General features: G+C 46.1%; 1 protein-coding gene across 2 annotated transcripts in view; it reads right to left on the bottom strand.

Moving 5' to 3' along the window:
- Positions 1 to 2,322: 2,322 nt before the first annotated feature.
- LOC126267006 (zinc finger protein 629-like) overlaps positions 2,323 to 22,419 on the bottom strand; it is a 493,507-nt gene continuing 473,410 nt past the window's right edge. For both annotated transcript variants that reach the window (XM_049971770.1, XM_049971768.1), the window contains 3 exons: positions 17,610 to 17,838; positions 12,805 to 13,096; positions 2,323 to 10,259 (listed from right to left, as the gene is read on the bottom strand). In XM_049971770.1, coding sequence (XP_049827727.1) covers positions 9,393 to 10,259; positions 12,805 to 13,096; positions 17,610 to 17,806 — 1,356 coding nt within the window. In that variant the 5' untranslated portion in view covers positions 17,807 to 17,838 and the 3' untranslated portion in view covers positions 2,323 to 9,392. The remainder of the gene's footprint in view (positions 10,260 to 12,804; positions 13,097 to 17,609; positions 17,839 to 22,419) is intronic.

Here is a 22,419-nt window from a genome sequence, read left to right as displayed (position 1 = left end):
GGCAATGAACAGTGGATGACTGGAAACCACAGATTTGGAGTGATGAATCACGCTATACCCTGTGATATTCCGATGGAAGGGTTTGGGTTTAGTGAATGCCTGGAGAACGTAACCTGCCATCAAATGTGTTGCCAGCAGAGAAGTACGGAGGAAGTGGATGTTATGGTTTGGGGTGGTTTTCATTGACACATTTTATTGCTTATAGCAGAGAAACAGTTCGAAGATGATGACTGTATTAGCATGACAGTACATCCTGCCTTAGAACAGTATCTGTGAGACAATGGTTTATGGACAATAACATTCACGAAATGGACTGGCCTGCCCAGAGCCCAAACTGGGCCCAACACAACTGCTTTGGGTTTGAGTTACAACGCCGACTTCGCTGTAGACCACAGCGTCCAACATTTCTACCTTCTCTAGTTTTGGCTCTTAAAGAATTGGTTGCCTTTCCTCCACAGCTATTCACACGCCTCATTAGAAGTGTCTCCAACGGAGATCAAGCCACCAAAAAGACGAAGGGTTGAGACGTCCCACGTTAATGTCCACTTACAGATCTCGAGATACTTTCGATCAGATAATGTGATACTGGACAACGCTCGGCACGCTACAGAGAACAAACACCATCTTCTGGACTGCATTACTGCATATCACTAGAAGCAACACATAGCAAAACTGAGACGCTTCTATCAACAAACAACGTTACAGTAAAATGTGTTGACAAGATTCTTTTCTAAAGATGTTCCAGTCTACTTCTTTGAATAGTGGCAATGCTGCTTCTCTGGTTTTTTCATTCTCCTGAAAGGTCGTCGACTCAGCATTCTGTGATTTCGTCAGTGTTGGTGTTGTACATGCCAATTTTTCGGTCGCTAATAGAATATAATTTTGTAGTAATTTGTGTAGAGAAGTGATACTACCTGACCTGAACAAAATGTGTTAATTGTGAGAAGTGTTAAGACCAAGCCCAAGAATCTTTTGAGCAACCATTCGTGTCATGGAAACACAAGTGTCTGCAGCACAAGGAAACTTAATGGCAATTCCATAAATCTTTTTTTCCTAGCACTTACCATTACGACGCTACAGTTTTATTATGTTTTGCTTCTACTGTCCTTTACTCGTTTTGGGTTTTCTAAATTGTATTCAATATTTACAACAGGTTGCAATTAATATTGCAATTGGCTCTCCTTTGCTCCCATTTTATTTCAGCAATCAAGTTGTACTCTACCATCTTGTTGAGCTGCAATAGTTCTGTTCGTCGACAGGTTATTCATGATTATATAATTTTTAGGGAAAGGGTTGGTATAAACACAAACAACAGTTTAAGAACCACAATGAGTCATTTATTGAAAATATTCATTATACATTAATATGATATCATCGAAATGCAATATCTGAAGCTCGGCAGTAACAATAATAGTGTATACAGACAAATGTTGAGCAAATGTAAGTGTAACAACAATGTGGAGTACGTGGGCTCGCCGTGTGCGTAGGCGGGGGTGCCAACCAGGGGCTTTGGTCCCAGCAGGGGTGGAGGTGGGGGAGGGGGTGAGGGGGAGGGGAAGGAAGGAGGGCACCACCGCCTGGCCACGTCTCTGCCCCCTGTCGCTTCCTCTACGACACACACACACCTCTGACATACTGCATGTGCTACATTTCCAAAGTTAGATAATGTATTTCACAACAACAACGAACCAAAACAAAAATGTTTTTCATAGCTCATCCCAACAAGGAACGTAATTTTGTCCACTTTTTTGGTATGGAAATCATGAACATTTGTGGCACACTAGAAACCACCAGAACCAAAATGTGTTCAGAATATTCGAAAGGGAGAATTTTGAAACCCCTGAGAAGAACTGCACCGAAATACTTCAACAATAATATTCAGTAACATGGAAATAGAAATTTATACGTAAATATTTTGGTATCAAGAATGCACCTGCAAATGTGCATGTGTGTTTGATTCTAAGTATAAAAAATATGCAGTAAAGTTAAAGTGGCAATATGTGTATATAAGACATTCTCACAATATAGCATCTGTTTTTCCTTCCCATCAAAAATAACGTTTTCTTCCTTGTAACTAGCTAATACTGCTAGAAAATCTCGCGACAGGTATCACTCCAGAAAACAAGAGAGGTTTGGACAAATTTTTAGCACCGTATTTTTTTCTTTCTGTTGAAAATTACAAAAAAAGAAAGAACAGTGGAGAATGGGGACAAGCGTATTGTCAACAACCACATGTATTCTGTCCACCTGGAAACAACCAACACGTTTACTGTCACATAAAAAACAAACAACAACACTGTTGACGAATAAGTCTCTTTGTACTTTTTGAGCGTAAAAAGTGATCACGTCCGCAGACGAAATGCAGTTCGAGCATTCATGTCGAGCCTTCTCGAGAAACTAAAGATTAACATTAAAGGGCGGCAACCCGCCTACTGACCAGCATAAGTTAAAGATACACAGCTTCACTGTACAATTGCGTATTATACACTTGTGTGCATCCCTTTCTTGGGGAGGCACGCTACAACAAAATATAAATGTCATAAAGGTAACAAAATAACTTACTTCTACTTAAATAAGTGTACCATTTCACTGGCAATGCACTGTTGTGCATTATTTTCTTCAACCGATAATTTACAACGAATTGTACCAATCATACTGCCGCATATGAAATATCACTATCAGTCATAAGTCGCATATTCTAATTTTATGATAGGCTGAGAATAAGTGCATGGCAGAAATATTACAATACTTACAATGCATTTTTTAATATTTTGACAATGTATTGTAAGTCTGGTTGTTTGGCATTAGCTAGATTGGAATTTTGCTTAGTCAGATTGAAATCACCAATTTATTGGGAAGGTGTCGTGGATTTGTTGCATTTACTTTTGTCATCTGGTACCAGCTGCTAGCTTTAATACAGAGAATGAACTCCAGTTGTGTGTCTGTCATAGTAGGTGCCTTGAGTCCATTGTAATCCAATGTGTGTCACTTCCAGTCTTCTCCAATCGTGTTAAGCTGCAAATTTTTACTCTCGAATGTGTCATAGATTTATATAACATTTTCGATTTACAGCGATCAGAGAGTTGGATGAGGAAAAACTAGTACATATGTTATAATTATGTTTCATCGTTCGAAAATATTAAAGAGTGTAAGAGGAAGAATAACAGTAAAGAACGAAGTTTAGAGGCACACAAAATCCAAAAAATTAAACAGTATGCCCGTTTGCTCTTTCACAAAAGTCGTGAAAGGTTATGTAAAGAGCTCCAATGCACAATGTTAAAGCTATACATGGAAGCAAATTAAAATAACTAAAAACGAGGAATAAAGTAGCTAAATGGTACTGAGAAGTCAGCTGCCATTTGTGTACTAAGTTAAAATGATGGCACTGAACAAGGGCACTGTTTGATATGATCTTGAAGACCGTCACGCCGACCCTGATACTTCCGAATTCTGAACCGCATAAATGCAGTTTCACACGATATTTTGAGAGCTTCCCCAGATGCCTTCTTCAGGGATTCCTATCAGTTCCATATACCGAACACCATCATCGTTGCCAGCGAGTAACTGTTGTCAGAAAAGGCAATGAACTGCTTTTGCAGTGGGCAGTTCACCATTAAATACTTACAGTAACAACACAGTGAGGAAGTCACCCCAATCGAGATAGAGATCTATTACAAGCCAACGGTAGACAAAAATGGCAGAGCACTAAACTGACCCGCAAAAGAAACTGAAAAGAGAAATGAGATGAAGGGTTCACGTATTAACAGTGGAGGACTGACCCTGCTCAGGGTTGGGAGAGGCTTGCTTCTGAACTGAGGCAGGTGTTATGGGTGTGACAATTACTCCCACAGAAAGAGAAGACGTCAACTGAAAAACACTCACCAAACACAGTTTAGTATTTTTTTAATGCCAGGATAAATTTGGCTCATCGAGCTACACCCAACGACAACCAACACTCATTAGCCAGAATGAAAGCAACAATAAAAATACATCATTTTTATAGTGTACATAGCGAGCAGTCGATATTTGCGCTTGGAAACTACAGAAATAACATTAACTTGGCTCCAAACTCAAAAAATCTGGAGCCCAGGAAACTGGAATGATCGCGTTACAAGAAGACTGATCACAAAACGACGTCCTTGTTTAATTTCACCGTTACATCTTCATAAACGCGGTACGGCTTCTCGGCGCCAAGTAACTGTATTACCCTCGTCTATCATAGTTTCAGGTTTTGTCTCTAGAGATTCTGCTGTTGCTATGGAAGCCCACAAGGTGTGGGCAACGCTGTTAACGACTACCAACTGAGTGAAGGTAATATACTCGACATGTAATGTAGTGATCAAGGTCTATGAAGCTTGTGGCCTCTTTGTACCCACGTGCATTAGCCACGTCTGGGCTATGTTACAGCACATGCATTTTTTCGTTGTATACGTAGACTTTAGTGTGAGGTTCTGAGACGGGAGAAATTTAGGGAAGCAGTGCGCTGAAACTTGATGATGCCACTGGAGTGGCGGTAAAGTAGTGAGATTCAGAGAAGAAAAGTTGAGTGGAACGATGCACGTTAACATGGAGTGGTGTTTGAAGTAGTGATGCTGCCATAAGCCTGGTCGAGGCTTTTGCCAAAAAGGAGGGCCTGCGCTGCACCACAGGAGAGGAGTTCCTGCACTGTAACTAGATGACACCATTGGAATGGAGGTAAAGTAGGCCAGAAACTGAGACGATACACTGCAATACGTCGATGACGCATTGGAGTTGGTGTTCGAACAGAGAGACCGCCACACATGTCAGCGAAGTAACACAAACGGCGTGTAAGTTACTGACCAAGGTCAACAAGGCCCTTGGCTTCTTTATACAACAGGCACGGACTATGTCATAACTCTCTTTTTTTCTCGGTATATGTAAGATTTGGGGACATGAAAGTGTTAGAGCGGGAGTGTGTCGTATGATGCCACTGGAGCTGAGTGAGACGAAGCACTTTAGAACGAAGACGTGACACTGGCACACGTCTGTTGGAGGCGTTAGCCAGACCAGAGGGCCTGGGCTGCAGTACAGGAGAGGAGAACCCGGGACAGGTAGAGCACAGAGCACCGGCGGCAGCGCGCCGGCACTGGAGGCTCGAGGCTGGTGGCTGCCGCTTTTTGCGCAGCGCAGACCAGTGCGGCTTCTGGGAATAACGGCGCGCAGACCTCGCGACCCCGCGCCGCCGGACGCGGCGCGCTCTGCTCTCGTCGGCTGAGCTCTGAGCCGGCGAGGCTCCGCGTCGGGGTGGCGGGCCACACCTGGCAGAAGGCGACCCACCGGCGGTGCTACCCTGAGACTGCCTACGCCAACGTCGTTCTACTGCGTACCGAGGTACGGTGCAAAAGACTGGATCGAGCAGAGCTGACCGAGTGTGGAGTGGGCCGCCGTTTATAATGGCTCAAAGCGGGTGTAAAAGAGAATCTTTGAAAGACCTGAAGTATGCTCTCGAGGGTTGTTAACTGACCACTACCTTTCTGTTTTATATTTAGAAAATTTCGTTCCTTCTCAAGCATATTCTTTACCTGCGCTACTGCAAAACCAGTAATTCATCGCTTTAGAGGCTTCAATGAAGAAATCCTTTCGAACCTCCTTAAATTAGTGAATCGTTTTACGTGAAATTGAAAGGGTTTACTTTCACTATCGTAGAACTGTCTATGTGTGCGCTCAAGATTAGCTACGTTACAATTTTTATTCGAAGCACTGGGCAGTGAAAGGGAATTGCGGTAGGAGGAGAGGGACAGACACCTGTGTCTGAAAGGGAATCGTCAGCTGAGTCCCCATAAAAGTTCTTCAGTATGATATTCCCTTCATTTACGCTTCGGGAGCATTTTAAACGTAGACTGCAATCGTAGAAAGCGAAAGATTACATTGCAGACAGTACCACTGATCGCACAATATACGACAGAAAGCTGTGATCTAATACTCGAGAGCAAAACGCCAAGTACGCAGTTATCTCACATAGCTAAAGCCTCTGACATTACCAGCAAAGGATGACAATCTTCGCTGAAGTATGCAGAAACTCGCTTCGATTATATGAAGAGGAGGTGAAAATGCGATTCCGTTTAATTCTTTTAGTTTTAGTACGAAACATTATATAAGGACATACCACTCTACGTTTGGTTTCTGATACTTAGGTACCCTAAAAAATATTTTTCCAATCACGAATACTAGAAAAGTGACAGAGGAACTTCGTCATCTGCAGCAAAAAGGAACAGCAAACTCATTCGTGGACAACTGAAGCACCGAAGGGCAAAATTACACGACAACCTTGCATCCCTGAGTATCACTAAAACGCCAAAGACCACAGAAAAGGAAATGTTGAAAAAGACTATCACAAAACACAAACATTTGTACTGCATAAAAACAAAACTAGCAATTGCAACTCCTCGCTTCAAACCCAACTTCGATTACGATAGGAAACACAAAGAAGTCAACAAAAGAATATTAATAAATTAAAACGCGCTACTTCAGCGCGAAAAACAAGGGGCAAAAAAGACAATAATTGTCTTCAAAAGTCGATTTAAAATTAAAGTTTATTGCCGAACAGCGACGAAACATGAAAATGACGAGTAACAGATTTCTTCCTTTTTAAATGAAAAACAAGCACTACTACGCATGGGTACTCGACAAACGAAGCTATAAATCATTCCAAGAAACAATTCACATGAAAATTCAACAGAATGTGTACTGGTGCAATGGCCAGTAACGAACTCGATGAATATCAAAAATCTGTGAAAATTAAGTACGCGGTCAGCTCTCAAAAGGAAATGCGAAACTCTGGAGATGTGTCAACTAGGCTGATGGGACCATTTGGAAAACAAAGCACGTCAGTCTTTCTTCTCTCATTTAATTGTACACTGGCATCTTCACAATACGCACCAACATTACAAGCTAGGTTAGACAGCCGTCAGCCGTACCAGACAACGTATTAGCACCCAACTTTGCTAAATCATGGCTCTCGCCTTTCCATAATGGTTTTTTTTCTGTAATATTATAAATTTCTGTAATATTTCTGCCTTCCACTTCAGAGACATTTTGCAGCACCCAGCATTTTCACATGACCGTTATTACTAGCAAGTTTCGCACTTTCTGCTTTCTTTTCATATGCTGGCTGTATGCATGGTTTTACCATCTACATCTGAATAAGCTTGGCACTTTTCATATCGACTGGCACTCTTAATGCCCATATCTCTCGCATTCTCAACTCAGTCTATCCCACTCAACCGCCTCAGCAAAGGGAGTATCTACTTGTAAAGTCTGCAGTCCTACTTTCTTTGGACATTGCAGTCGAGTGAGTAATGGCCTCTTGTCCCCATAAGAGACGATATTTCTCCCGCTCCAAATCAGACGCATATCAGTTCGTTTCAAAAAATCAAATGTATTTCTCTTCTAGGCTGCGAATGTTCGACTTTACAAGTTTTGTCCTGGAAAAGACTGAGCTGAATCCAGCGCAACACGAAACTTTATTTACAACACTTGTTAACGAGTCAGTATGGCACTTGCTTCGCGTGACACACACAGATTCTTCGACAATGCGAGAGGTAAACAGGGCAGTAGGTACGAACACAGAAGGGTCACAGTACTTATTGGACTACATACAATGGGGACAATCATTTTGTTGGGCAAAAGGATTGGCAAGTGTCCGCTGGAGACGCCAAAGGACGAAATGTGAGAACTCGAGTTGTGAGTATTTTAATTTCCAAATATCCCCTCAATAAACGAGATGAAAAGTGTAATGAGGCGCAAGAACGCCATCGTACGAGGGCAGCTCGAGGTCTCACCTGTCAGACAATAAGAATAACAAGAACAACAACAACAACAACAACAATTTTTACAAGTAGACGGGCCTCTTAGAGACCAGCAAAGCATTTACAAAAAGCTCCCGTCCCTCGATTATTTCCGCCGCCGGCAGTACGGAGGAAGTGCAGTAGTTTGTAACAATAACAGGTGCGGGTGTCCAGACACGTACTTGCAGCGGCCGGGAAGCGTGGCGGAGGAGGGGAGGGGGAGGGGAGGGGGGGCGGCGAGGCGTGGGCAGCCGCCGGTCGGGCGCAGCCAGTTTTTAATAGCGCTGGCGATCGCGGCCCCACCTGCTGGCCGCGTGCCCGTTCGAGCCCCGCTCAGGTAAAGAATTGTCGTCTGTTCCGCCGTTCTAATTATAATGGCCCGCTGTGGCGGCGGCGGCGGCGGCGGCGGCGACACGCGTGCGAGCGTCAGCCCGCCGCCAGATCGATATTGGCCGAGGCCGAGCACGGCACGGCAGCCACGACACGCTACGCTGGTCGCCTCGCCCCACAGTGACGTCAAAACACGCCGATACTACCACCCACTCCGCCGCTCCGCAGCATCCGAGGCCACATGCTCTTCCCGTACTTACCGACTCTCGAGAGTCACCTCACAGTATTTCATGTGATGTATACATTGTCCTTGCACCTCCATCGCGTCAGCCACTCTGCAACACTTGTTTGTCAGCACTTTATAGGGAAGCGGAGCCCTGCGCTCGTGTTGATCATCGCTGTGGCTCCCAGCTTTTGATATCGATATCGCCTCTACTTGGCTCGTACTGCCTTCCCACGAGTGTACACTTGGGCTTTGCGGTGTAGGAAGTGTCGCAGCTTCTAACTGCTTTCATGTTGCTATCCATGTGGCCGCAGAAAAAGTGCGCACAGTGCCAGCACTGTGTTTACAGGTGGAAGTCGTCGGCGACAGATGTGATTTTCTGGCAGCTCCGAAGTTGATCCAGTTCCAATTACCGGCTGCCACAGATAAGACTGCCTGCAAGCAGTCGAGCTGATGGACGTACGAGTACTATGGTGCCATTGTTTGGCGAACCGAAGGGGAGAATGGAATCTGTTCGGGGAATAGAATTTTCAGTAGAATTTCAGTGTTAATCCCGGTTTCATATTCCACACCAAAGAGTGTTCACTTGGGCTCCACGGTGTAGAAAGTCTGGCAGAGGCCCCTGACGTGTTCGTGTTGACACCCGCCGGGCCACAGGAGTATGCTACAGTGTGCAGTATGCCACTGTGTCGACAGGTGGACGTCGTGATGGACAGATGTTTTCCTGGAGGCTCTCTGAAACTGACTCTAGGTGCGATGCAGATTGGTGTACAAGTAATGACATTTTGATACCTATTAGAAGCTTGGGAGAAACAGAAGAGTAGTCCCCACAGCATACAGTTAATCGGAGGATGACTTTTCACAGCAACGCCCGGAGACGAGCACCTGAACCTGGCAGTGCGCCGTCTCGAAGTTGCAGTCGTCCAGATGATGCTCGGTGACCACTAGCCGGTAAATCGGCGCACAGTCCGTCCGTCGCGAGCGGCTCTCGGAGACACGGGAGGAGGGTGAGCGCGGTGCCGGTGCCGGCGCTACTGCAGGCCGGGTTCCATGGAGAGCGCGGAGAGCGCCTGCGAGGGGCTGGCCGGTTCCTCGAGCTCCTGCTTGGGCTGCACCAGGTTGAGTCCGAGGCCGGGGGCGGCGCCGGCGCCGCCTCGCGCGTGCGTGCGCATGTGGCGCGTGATCATGTCGCGCCGGCACGCCGCGTACGGGCACTGCGGGCACTTGTACGGCTTCTCGCCCGTGTGCGTGCGCTGGTGCGTGCTCAGGTGGTCCGAGCGCGAGAACACCTGCCCGCAGACGCGGCAAGTGTACGGCTTGATGCCCGTGTGCAGCCGCATGTGCCGCGTCAGCATGTCGGAGCGCGCGAACGAGCGCCGGCACACCTCGCACAGGTAGGCGCGCTCGGGTGCGCCGCTGCCGCCGCCGCCGCCGGACCCGGAGCACGAGCCGCCCGCGCCGCCCCCGCCGCCGCCCGACGCCGAGTTGCGGTGCCGGCTGGCCATGTGCTTGGCGAGGCGGTCGTGCAGGCTGAACATCTGGCCGCAGACGGGGCACACGTAGGCGACGTCGGCGCCCGGCGGCATCTCCTCGACGACGGGCGACACCTCCAGGTTGTAGCGCACCGCGACGCTCGCCATGGTGGTGGGCGACGCCACGTCCCCGCGCACCACGGGCACCGCGACGCCGCCGGCCGTCACGACGGCGGCGGGCGTGCCGGGCTCCGACGAGCCCGTGCTGCTGCTCGTGTGGCACGACCACGCCGACGCGGATGTCGACGCCGACGCCGACGCCGCCTTCATCGACAGGTCGAGCGGCGAGTCTTGGGAGCCCGAGCCCTCCGACTCCAGGGAGCCGCCCTTGCTCGGCGCCGACAGCGCTGCTGGCCGCCGTGCCGCCTGCAACACGCCACCGCCACATTACCAACTACCATCACAGCGCCAGTAATTAGTAGCAATTTTTTTGGAAATTCGTGGTAGGTTCCTATGGGATCAAACTGCTGAGATCATCGGTCCCTACGCTTATACACTAGTTATTATAACTTAAACAAACTTACGCTAAGGACAACACACACACCTATGCCCGAAGGTGGACTCCAACCCCCAACGAGGGGGGGAGCCGCCCGAACCGTGGCAAGATGCCCTAGCCCGCGTGGCGAAGTTAATAGTGTTTCGTCTGACTCTACATTTACATGAATTCTCTGCAGAGGGTTCATCGAGTCACCTTCCCAATAATTCTCTATTAATCCAATCTCGTGCAGCGCGCGGAAAAAACGACCATTTTTATCTCTCCGTGCGAGCTCTAATTTCTCTTATTTTATTTTAGTGATAGTTTCTCCCGATATAGGCTGGCGTCGTCAAAATATTTTCGCATTTTGAGAAGATTGTTGGTGATTGAAATGTCGTGAGAAGATTCCACCGCAACTAAAAACGCGTTTGTTTTAATGATGTCTACCCCAAAGGAATTTTGCTATTTGGGGAGCAAAATAACTGATGATGGTCGAAGTAGAGAAGATGAAACATGTCGACTGACAATGGCAAGGAAAGCGTTTCTGAAGAAGAGAAATTTGTTAACATCGAGTATAGATTTAAGTGTCAGGAAGTCTTTTCTGAAAGTATTTGTATGGAGTGTAGCCATGTATGGAAGTGAAACATGGACAGTAAATTGTTTGGACAAGAAGAGAATAGAAGCTTTCGAAATTTGGTGGTACAGAAGAATGCTGAAGATTAGATGGGTAGATCACGTAACTAATGAGGAGGTATTGAATAGAATTGGGGAGAAGAGGAGTTTGTGGCACAACTTGACTAGAAGAAGGGACCAGTTGGTAGGACATGTTCTGAGGCATCAATGGATCACAAATTTAGCATTGGAGGGCAGCGTGGAGGGTAAAAATCGTAGAGGGAGACCAAGAGATGAATACACTAAGCAGATTTAGAAGGATGTAGGCTGCAGTAGATACTGGGAGATGATGAAGCTTGCACAGGATAGGGTAGCATGGAGAGCTGCATCAAACCAGTCTCAGGACGGTAAACCACCACAACAACAACAACAACAACAACAACCCCAAATCCTCTAACATTTCAGTGACACTCTCTCCCCTACAAAACGTGGGTAGATTGTTTGAAATTTCCCGATGTACTCTGTCAATCCTATCCAGTAAGGATCCCACACCACGCAGCAGTATTCTTAAAGAGGACGAACGAGCGTAGTGCAGGTGTTGTCCTTGGCATATCTATTACATTTTCGAAGTGTGGTGCCACTAAAACGCAGTCTTCAGTTAGCCTTCCCAACAACATTTTCTGTGTTCCTTCCAATTTAAGTTGTTCGTAATTGTAAATCCTAGGTATTTACCATCTTTAGATTTGACTGATTTATCGATTAACCGAAGTTTAACGGACTACTTTTAGCACTCATGTGCATGAGCTCACACTATTCGTTATTTAGTGTCAATTGCCAATTTTTGTGCAACACAGATATTTTTTTCTAGATAGTTTTGCAATTTGTTTTAATCTTCTGATGACTTTACTAGTCGATAAAGGACAGCACATCTGCAAACAACCTAAGACGGCTGTTCAGGTTCTCTCCTGAATCGTTTATATGGACAAGGAAAAGCAAAAAAATGGTTCAAATGACTCAGAACGCTATGGGAGTTAACTTCTATGGTCATCAGTCCCCTAGAACCTAGAACAACTTAAACCTAACTAACCTAAGGACATCACCCAACACCAAGTAGTCACGAGGCAGAAAGGAACAGGAAAGGGCTTATAACACTGCCTTGAGAACGCCAGAAATCACATTATTTTACTCGATGACTTTCCGTCAATTACTACGAACTGTGACCTCTCTGATAGGAAATCACGAATCCAGTCATATAACTATTTTTATATCCTGTGTATTTTACTCCAATTTCTGCTTTGTTGCCACTGTCAAGTTTTTCGTTATTGTCCTTTTGAAATTACTTACGTCTAAAATTTTTCTCGAATTTTAATAATCGATGGAGAACTAAGCAGGTAACAAAAGACTGGCTAAAACTCAAAGTAACATCTACCTTTAAAATCGGTGATAAAAACAAACGTAATAACTGTAGACCATTCCGGGTATAAATTATATGTTGTCTATCCGTTCTGCCTCATCCGTTGTTAAGTGTTCCAAAGCCCTTTTAAATTCAGACTAATATTCTATACGTTGAGCCACTCCCATTTCCGTTACCATTTCTTCACATTTTTTGTGCAGTCTTTCGCCTTGGCAGCCCGGCGCTTTTAATTATTTCGTTTTTAGGTGATTTACATTCCTGTCTTTCTCTGAACATTTGTGTACTTCTTTCTTTAGCCGCTCACTTGAAGTGCTCTCTGGTCAGCAGGAGCGAGCGCGCGAAACGAGTCTGGTGGGGTGGGATGGGCTGAAGCAGGCCGCAGCAGCGTGCAGTGGCGGGCGGCGACGTACCATTTCCCGCGTGTCGAGCCATAGCGGCAGGTCGGAGTCGGAGTGCGAGCGGCGGCGGAAAGCGTCGGGCGAGGCGGCGTGCAGGTACTGGGAGTGCAGGTAGTACTCGAAGCTGAAGCAGCTGGCGCAGCCGCACGACAGCGGCGTGCCCGGCTCCGGGCCCGAGCTGCCCGCGGACTCGCCGCCCACGGCCGCCCCCGCCACCGCCGCCGCAGCCGCCCCCGCCGTCACACCGGCCTGCGGCGCCGGCGCCTGCGACAGCGCGGTCACCGGCGGAGGCGTCGTGCTGTCGCTGCAACACATCGCGGGCACGTTGCTTGTCATTATCAACATCAAACTCTAGAGAGAGTAGTACATTTAATGTAGGTTAGTTCTTACAAAGAAGAAAACAGCAACCAGCCACTATTAATACTGCTATTTGTTTAGGTACATAGCGACGTTACCGGTTTCGAACTGGCAAGTTCATCATCAGACGGCTGTTCACATGATTTTCAAGATACACTTTACATTATCGTCCGCTTCCGATTTTTATTTTTCCACTGTGGCGAAGAATTTTTGGTGAGTTGTTGCCGTCGAAAAATCCGCGCGGTTTTGTTGCGAAGTTGCAGGATTGTATTTTTCGAATATTTCACAATATATCCAGCACTTACGCAATTTGTACATCACCATATTGTGCAAAGCCTCCCCCCCCCCCCCCCACACACACACACCAAAGAGAAATTGCTGTTTTCTTCTTTCTAAGAATTAACCTACATTAATTGTACACAGCCACGGTCTCACCATGTCAGTTTTAGACAAAATAGAATAGTACATGCCTGCAACAACAGTGAAAGCACAGAGATACCAAGAGACACTAATTCGGCCACCAGAAGCTATGATTTTATTAAGCAAGACAATCTAACTAAATACGAGGAACAGGTACGACGGATTAGTCAAAGTTGTAATTATCAGCTCGAAAGAGTTAGGTAATTATTTGTTTTTAGATACGTGTCTGGGTACATATTTGAATCCCACACCCTTTACTGTTAAAATACGAAATAAAAAACGACGCACCACGATCGTATTATCCGAATGGGACTGAAACCGATAAATATAATGTACATGTAAACGAATCACAGAAAAAGTGGATTACTTATTCAAGAGAAAAGTTTCACAAATTAAACAAGGCAGTAACACATTGGTCTACCTCTGGCCCTTACGCAACCATTCATTCGCTTTGGCATTGACTGATAGTTATTGGATATCCTCCAGAGACACACCGTGCGAAATTCTGCCCAAGATGGTGTGCTGGATCGTCAAAACCCGAGGTGGTTGGAGATCTCTGTCTATAACGCTCCACACATACTCAATTCCAGCGACTTTCCTGGGCAAGGTAGAATCTGGTAAGAAAGAAGACAATCAGTAGAAACTCTCACCGTGTATGGTCGCGCATTATGTTGCTGAAATATAAGCCCAGGATTCTTGCCATGAAGGGCAGCAAAACGCGGCATAGAATATCGTCGACGTACTGCTGTGCGCTAACGCTGTCACACAAGATGACAAAATGGTTCTGATCGTCAGGCCGTAGGGCGGGTGACTGTCAGCATGGTATCCCCCCCCCCCCCTCCTCACCCCCCCCCCCCCCTTCAGCGTCTCCAGACATGTCTTCGGCCAGGAATCTCATTGACTGGATTAGAATTGCCTTCAGTTATGAGTTAGGCTTCGAATCCCAATGACCGGCGAAGACGTGTCTGGAGACACCCTTGACAGCGGTCGCATGCCAAACTGACTGTTGCTCACCAACCAGGATTCATGGTATGAGGTGCGATTTAATTTCATTACAGAATCTCTTTTGCTGTCATCCGCGGCACCTTTCAGTTATTCTATGCCCTGTTTAGTCGCCCTTCATGGCAAGCCATCCTTTGCTTACATTTCAGCAAGATAGCGCCCGTCCGCAGACAGTGAGAGTTTCTACTGCTTATCTTTGTGCTGTCCAAATCCTTCCTTGTCCAGCAAGGTAGCTGGAACCGAGAACGTTCGAGCATTATGGACAGGGACCTCCAACGAGGTCGGGATCTTGACGATCCGACGCGCCAATTAGACACAATATTCCTCAGGAGGGCATCCAATAAGTTTGTCAGTCCATGGGAAGCCGAATAACTACTCGCGTAAGGGCCACAGGTGGACCAAGACGTTACTGACGTACTAATTAGTGAAGCTCTTTCTCTTGAATAAATGATCAAGTTTGTCTGAAATAGTGATCTTTTGTTTGTCTGTACGACACATCTATCGATTTACGTCTCTTTCGGATAGTTCTTTCGTGGTGCGTTTATTGCTTTCCTTTTTTCTCCAAGAGTGTATTTGAACGCTACGTGTAAGATGGGTGTTGCAGCCCAGCCCATCTGTCTGGTGGACCTATGCGGCTGAGCCCAAAGTGCCAGACGGTAATAAGGAGCGTTACTGCAATGCATCGGGTGGGCGGCGGCCAGATGGTAAGTGTGGTCACGCCGTATGTCTTCGTGGGAAAGCTCGTGTTGGCAGCGACTGAATGACTCGTAGAAAGTGCGCCCATCGTAGCAATCGCGGATGCCGGAGACCATTTTACATTTAGGCGCGAAACAACTAGTTTTTCTCTCTCAAATATTAACTATTAGAATCGACTTTTATCATAATAAATACTTGTGGAAACCTAAGAGATCGTTACTATTACTACGTTCTGCACTAAGCTACGTAATAAGAAACAGTTAGGGCGAATACGCCACCGAGGAAGTACGTATTGCTCCGCTGTCGTACGAAAGTTATTTGCGACTCTTGTTGGGCAGGAAGGAGGCAAGCGTTAGAGTATTGGAGTAATGTTCGAACTCTGTGTCAGCCATGCTCGCTGTTTTGAATATTATATGGGAAATAAGCGCTGCCTGTTAAGACTAACTGCGAATTATTTTACGGTGTATATCAACAAACGCTCCTTCATGGCACTGCGCACTCTTAATTGCGGCCCGAGGCCGTGGCACTGTTTTGTGAATCTCGAGTGTTAAGCGTGTTCCTTGGGGCCACATATCTCTCGCCAGCAGGTCGTCTGTTGTTCCGATGGCTCGCCAAGACTCTTTCATTCTCCAGCCCAGTACAGCATGCAGACCAAACACTCATCGGATCGCATAATAGAGGGTTGGCTTGACCTCAGCAATAATCTGTGCGCCATATACACTAATAATAAAACTATAACAGTGACGTGTCTATTTCAACATGCTAATTTCCAAAACTGACAAATTTTTATGTGATTTGCACAGGTAACGTGAGCATAGCTTGGGGCAATGTATAAGTTTTATTTCATGAACATTGGAAGACGGAAGAAAATATAATTTACAGCTTTAGATGAAGCCGTTGGCTCAATTTACTAGTGTAGATGTTTAGTCAACATGGCTTAGATGGCGCTGTTAGTCTCTTTTCGGAAGTTTAAACCGGTGAAAGAAATAAGTTCCGCAATCTTATCTTTATAGTTACAAACTAACAGTGAATTTACTTTGCTAGGATACACGGATTTTCATGATTTCGCTTTGTATATTAAAAACTTAACGTTGTTGCTTTCCTTCTTTTGATAGGTTTTATTTATTTTGGCTTCTTTTCTGGGTATGTGTCTTCTTAGTGACAGAAGTATATTTGGCAGTTTACTTCAGTGACAGAATTACCTGCCAGAATCTTATCTTAACGAATATAAATTAACAATTTACTGGACTAGGACATACGGTTTATTGACTTTGCTTTGTGTATTAAAAACGTCACGACAATGCTTTGTATTTTTCAATTTTATTTATATTGTTTGGCACTAAAAATAAATTTATTAAGTCTACTTTGTGATTAGGTGCCTGCTCATTACATTCTGATTTTGTGTCGCTTACGAACAAAAACGTCTAGGAAATGGTCGAGTCTTCCCGAATACTCTTACACCAGAAGGTCTAAAAGAGACTGTGCTGTGTTAAGATCGTCAGACGAGACTTGCTGCTGCTAGAGAGCGGGCCGTAATTCGGTATTTCGAAACTCCTCCTGAAAGCGAGACACGGTGCAAGTATGATCGAGAGTGTCTTGCCTCACCTGGCTCCTCAGAACCGTTCACTCACAGTGGCTTGAAGTTACTTCTCTACAACTTAACATCACAGAAGCGGAAATTTTGACGGGAACTGGTGCAGGTGAGCAAGCTTTCATCCTGAGCCCCGCTTATTCCTGACATCTGCATTTACCATTTCGCTTAAAACGTATATTTCCTCGCAGTCGTACGTCATGCCATGACCATAATCAGAGCACAGGCCAGATACTGCGTGTTGCGGGCGTGCGCCTTAGTGTCAGCTGTTTTCCGCTCAGAGATCTGTACGTGGCTCTTTCGCGTATTAGTGAAGCAAACAAGTTCTTCGCCCATGTCCCTAATCGCACATCTTCAAACGTTCTACACAAAGAAACTTTATATTCAAGAATAAATTCTGCACGTACAAACACTTGGGCACAGCTATACATAAATACTTCAGACGGGATTCCAAGCTAATTTATTCGAGAAAAAAAAGGAAAATTTGATTACTGGATGATCGAAGAATGACTAATAGTAATAAAAACCGAAATGACAGACAAGCGTTTCAGTGTACCCTGAACTGCCGTCATGCTGTCTCGTACAATCTAGGTCCCCGCCAAGTCATACATTGTTGTGAAAAACATGCCACACTGAAGTGTGAATAGGTAGTAAGGGACTATCTCAACCATCAAGATTCATGGTCGCAGCTACATTTTCCGATGTGATAATTTCTACTTAATGACTGAAGGAGTACGGAGGCGTGACTCACCTGAAGACGTCCTCATCCTCGCAGTCGGGGCTGTTGGCGCCGCTGGGCGGCACGTTGTTGTTGTTGTTATTGTTGTTGTTGTTGTTGTGCAGGGCCAGCTGGTCGACGACGGCGCTGAGCCGCTTGCGCTTGCGCTGCTTGCGGTGGTCGGGCGCCGGGGCCGGCGCTGCCTCCGCCGCCGCCTCCGCCATCGTCATGACCCGCGACAAGTGCTCGGACTCGCCGCCTCCTGCGCAACACACAGCTCTACAGTGAAACTGGCCGACACGCAGCAAAGCGAATTCAAACTTCAAAACATAACGTTTCTTCAAAGATAGCTGCCTTGGAAGTACATGAATCAAAACCACTCTTAAACGCAGACGATTCTGTCGTAGGAACATCCGCAAATGAACATTATACCTGATATTGAAAACACCGCTACAGCTGCAAGGTTCTTTTATTTAGAGTAACGTTATTTTATTTAGAACACGACTGGTTTCGAGCTCTTAGACTCCTGTCATCAGGTGTGACACCGCGCCGTCGTGGACGACTACAGGACGCGGCGTTAGTAATTAAATCTGAGATGCTGTGGACAAAAACAGATTCACGTCACCTTCCTACCACCCCAACAGTTCTAGGCGCTTCCTCGATTAACACTGACTAATGCAAATGAATAGTTCCATATCTCACAGACAAAGAAGTTGCTGAACTACTTCTGTAATAGAAATATCGGGAAGCAAAGAGGGGCATTACTGAATGAGCAGTCCACACCGACTTACAGAACCTACTACTTCAACATTTTATTCTTAATCAGTTAAGATCTGCATAAAAACACTCACATTTCCAATTTGAACGTCTAAGGTTGGGCGCTCGAGCTCCTGACGCAACCAACGAACGAAATCGAAGTGTTTGTGTCACTGTCATGACTCTATTGTTATCCACCTGTTTGTTCTCACGTGACCAGTGATGTATCACCGTGGATGTGCCTTTCGTATCACCTTAACCTAATCTTAGCAGTTATCCATATTTTTCGGGAAGTATGGCCCAGGTCATGAAAAGTTTGCAGGTCAATTTCCTATTTGATACGCAAAAAATTTCGATATTCCATAACAAATACCGTCATCGTAAGATTAACAACTGTTTTTCGCGAAATAATAGTCTTTGTAATTGATTTACTGATCTTTTTTGATCGAAAGTAATAGTTGTTGGTAGCGCGTAACATTAAAGTCTTGATTAATGCATCATCATTTTCTTCTTCGGTATTTATTTTTATTTTTTTGTTCCACTGATTGCAACCGAGCGAGGAGGCGCCGTGATTAGCACACTGAACTCGCATTCGGGAGGACGACGGTTCAGACCCCCCGCCCGGCCATTCTGATTTAGGTTTTCCGTGATTTCCCTAAATCGCTTCAGGTAAACGCCGGGTTGGTTTCTGTGAAAGGACACGGCCGACTTCCTTCCCCATCCCTCCCTAATCAGATGGGACCGGTGACCTCGCTGTTTGGTCCCTCTCCCAAACCAACCAACCACTGTTTGCAAATTATCATAAGGTTTGCCACGTTATCGTTTCGTCTCTGACAATGCTATTTCCACCACGTCGTGTTTTCGTTTAAGCACTGTTTTTTATACATGACAGACATAAGCAATCCTTCCCGATATGCCTTAGAAGCGAAAAACCGAAAATTGTCATGCAAGCTGGTACCAGATACAGATTGCTCACTCGTGCGGTGACTTAGAGGCGCCGGCTTCTGGGTGGAAGCAGGGAAACACGCCGACGCGGGTCACCTGTCAGTCAGTGTACACAGCGGTGACGCCACACGCGGCTCGGTTATCACGCCTCGGTGTCCGCTCATTAGGCCGCCCGTGAACATGGAAATGAGCCGCGAACTGGTTCCCCAGCCCGCCGACTGTTGCATAAGCAGTGTTTACGGGTGGGACGTTTCACAACGTGCACGGATGAGCGCCGCGGCGGCCCGACACGGGCTACGAAGCTCCACTGCTGTTAAGGGCGGCGCGTCTGGCGACGGACCGGCGATATCTTCTTAAATTCGCCACAAGCGGCCAATTTCCGGGCCGAGGAACAAGCCCTGCTCTCCTTAATGCCGCGCAGCTAGTTACCGCCCAATAAACTCCCTCGTCGGGCGATTATAGCGTGGCTCTTAAGTCTCCCTGGGCCACATTACGACCGGCGCATGTTGACTCACCATAGATGCGGCGCTCTACAGGAGAAGGTATGTCACTCACAGCAGTCAGAACAACCACCACTTAGCGAAGACAGCAACTGTGTACATGTTCTAGCTGTCACGGGACGTTCACACTGTTGGGAATAAATACTTTCATTAAGCGTGTCAAGAAATGTGTGATCCTACATCGAGAGTGGTTATTCTGAACTGAAACTGAGATTCATGTTCATACACGTCCAGTAAAACACCAATAATTGTTCCTGCGGGTCGAACGCTTTTAGTAATGCCGAAGAACTATGACAGAAATCCATTTGGACTACTTTAAGATGAAACCATGATAAGTTTCCGTAAGGATAAGAGACGTAACAATAATTCAAAAATATGTATTTTATCCATGGAGAAATGAGCTTCCAAAACTATCGTTCGATTTTTCTGTAGCTCCTTTCTTAGTGCAACTGCCTTGTATAGTCTTATTAACTGGACAGAAATGATTCAAGGAAAAGTCATAAAATTAATCCAGAGTGCAAGATTCTCCCAAAAATACCCAATAAAATCTCGCTGGTGACACTTCAGGTAAGAATAAGAACACGTAAGGGCTTTCTCTTGGAGTAACGATACCTGATTTTGCAAGATGATTCGAACTGATTATTAGTAATACGCATCTTGCTTAATGATAAATAAGGGAAATATTACATGAACTCGTGCTTATACTGAAATAAAGTAATATGACACTCGTAAAGTTAGGGTCGGCGTCAAATCGGAGTGGTTTCCTTTCTTCGTGCACAATGACATCTTTCCTTCGCCAAGTGAGAGAATTGTGTTATATTATCTGCCTTACGTGTATGTGGCATGATGAGCGCGTGCACAGTTTTAGTGCTGTACTTGTTGGTGATGGTCATGACGATGACAAAGAGAAGGAGAAACCATACTTCGGAACACAACCTCACTGGCAGCAACAGCAAAAACTTCTTTCGCCCTCACCAGGAACGTGTTGTTTAACAATTAAAAATATTTCACGTCACCGGATGACGACAGCATGTTGCTGAAACGTGTCTTGCCAGTATATATTTAAAAACAATACCGTAACTGATGTTGAAAAACTGTATTTGGTCAGTATCAACAAGTTTGGTCCACCTATTTTTGCTTCTCGTTATCTGTATTTTCGTGTTGGTGGCCATCGGCGCGCACTCTTTTCAGCTTTCTTAGGCATCATGTCTTTTCAGTTTCCTTAGACATCATGAGTTTATGAGTCTACTCAGGCGTACCGACAAGCAGACACATTTACCTTCATTGCTGAATTGAGAATGCGGCACGTTCGTCTTTATTATCTCCGTCTGATAACCTACAACCGAAAAACATCAACGATCATTATAATAAGCCCCTCCACCGCGTTCCCTGCACAAGCTCACTTAACCAGACGGAAGTTAGCTGGAGCAACTGCGGCTTGTCTGGGAAGCCCGTGTTGTCGCGCGCGCGCACACACACACACACACACACACACACACACACACACACACACACACACCGGTGCGACCGCGACCTGTCAGGCGGAAGGAAGGCCGCCATCGACTGGCGTGACGTCACGCGCCAGGTCGATAGGTGACGCAGCGGGCCGCGAGATTGCAATCCGGCACGCTGGCCGAGCCGCGCCGCGCCGCGCCGCGCCGCGCCAGCGGGAGGCTGCGCACCGCGCCGCTCGCCGCACGCGTCGGGCGAGGAAAGAACTGGCTGGCCGATCCAATAGCGCAGCCTCGCCTAGCGCAAAGACACGACGGCCGCTCCCTCAGCAAGCAGCTGCCTCAGATGCCGGCCCTGAAGGAATTTAGACGACAGAGCACGAAGGTTGAAGGCGTTGGGCGGGAGTCTGCCGCATTCTGTGGCCAAGTGAAATCGTAGCCACGTCTATAGCGACTCCGAGCATTGTTGTACTGTACGTATTGATGAGTAGTTACATCTTTCATCAACTACCGCTCCCAGGGCCAAACCGCGTTTGCGATTCGTGCGGATTTTTGTGCAGGCAATCTTTCACTTGAGCATTGGTTTCTGGAGTTTGGACTCGTTTTGGACAGTCTTATAATGATGTCTCCGCTGTTTAAATTACGACGCCGCCAAGGACGACAGAATCTGATGGTGGTGTTATTCCGCGACTCATTAACGAGAGAAGCAGAGAATTAAATGACTTTCAAGATGGGCGTTTAAAAATTCGAGTACATTTCAATTTTGAGACCGACAAAGTTAGGAGTTCGTCGACATGAGGCATTTATGCATTACGAAGATTATTATATGCTGCAACGAATTTCGCTGTTTGTACAGAAAAAGTGAATTGCCATTGCAAATCCGATATAAACCATCGTTCTTCACTTGCTTTTATACACCCGTCACGCTCCTTTAACAAGCAGAAACAGAGGGTAAACGTCTCGTCTACGTCAATATAATTACAACTGAGGAACTAGTTTACTGGAGCAAATCGCTCTTGGCGTACGTAAGGAAAAAGCCAAAATGCTCAATTTGAATGGCCGCATGCGCATTTGAATCACGTTTCTTCCGAGCATGGGTTCGAGGCCTTAAACACGATAGCTTCACAGATCTCTATTCCCTACCGAGAAAATTCGATGGTCGAAAAGACCTACATAAAGAAATGATGTATT

The sequence above is a fragment of the Schistocerca gregaria genome, chromosome 4, assembly GCF_023897955.1.
Source record: "Schistocerca gregaria isolate iqSchGreg1 chromosome 4, iqSchGreg1.2, whole genome shotgun sequence".
Classification (NCBI taxonomy): domain Eukaryota; kingdom Metazoa; phylum Arthropoda; class Insecta; order Orthoptera; family Acrididae; genus Schistocerca; species Schistocerca gregaria.
This window is presented reverse-complemented; position numbering and strand designations above follow the sequence as displayed.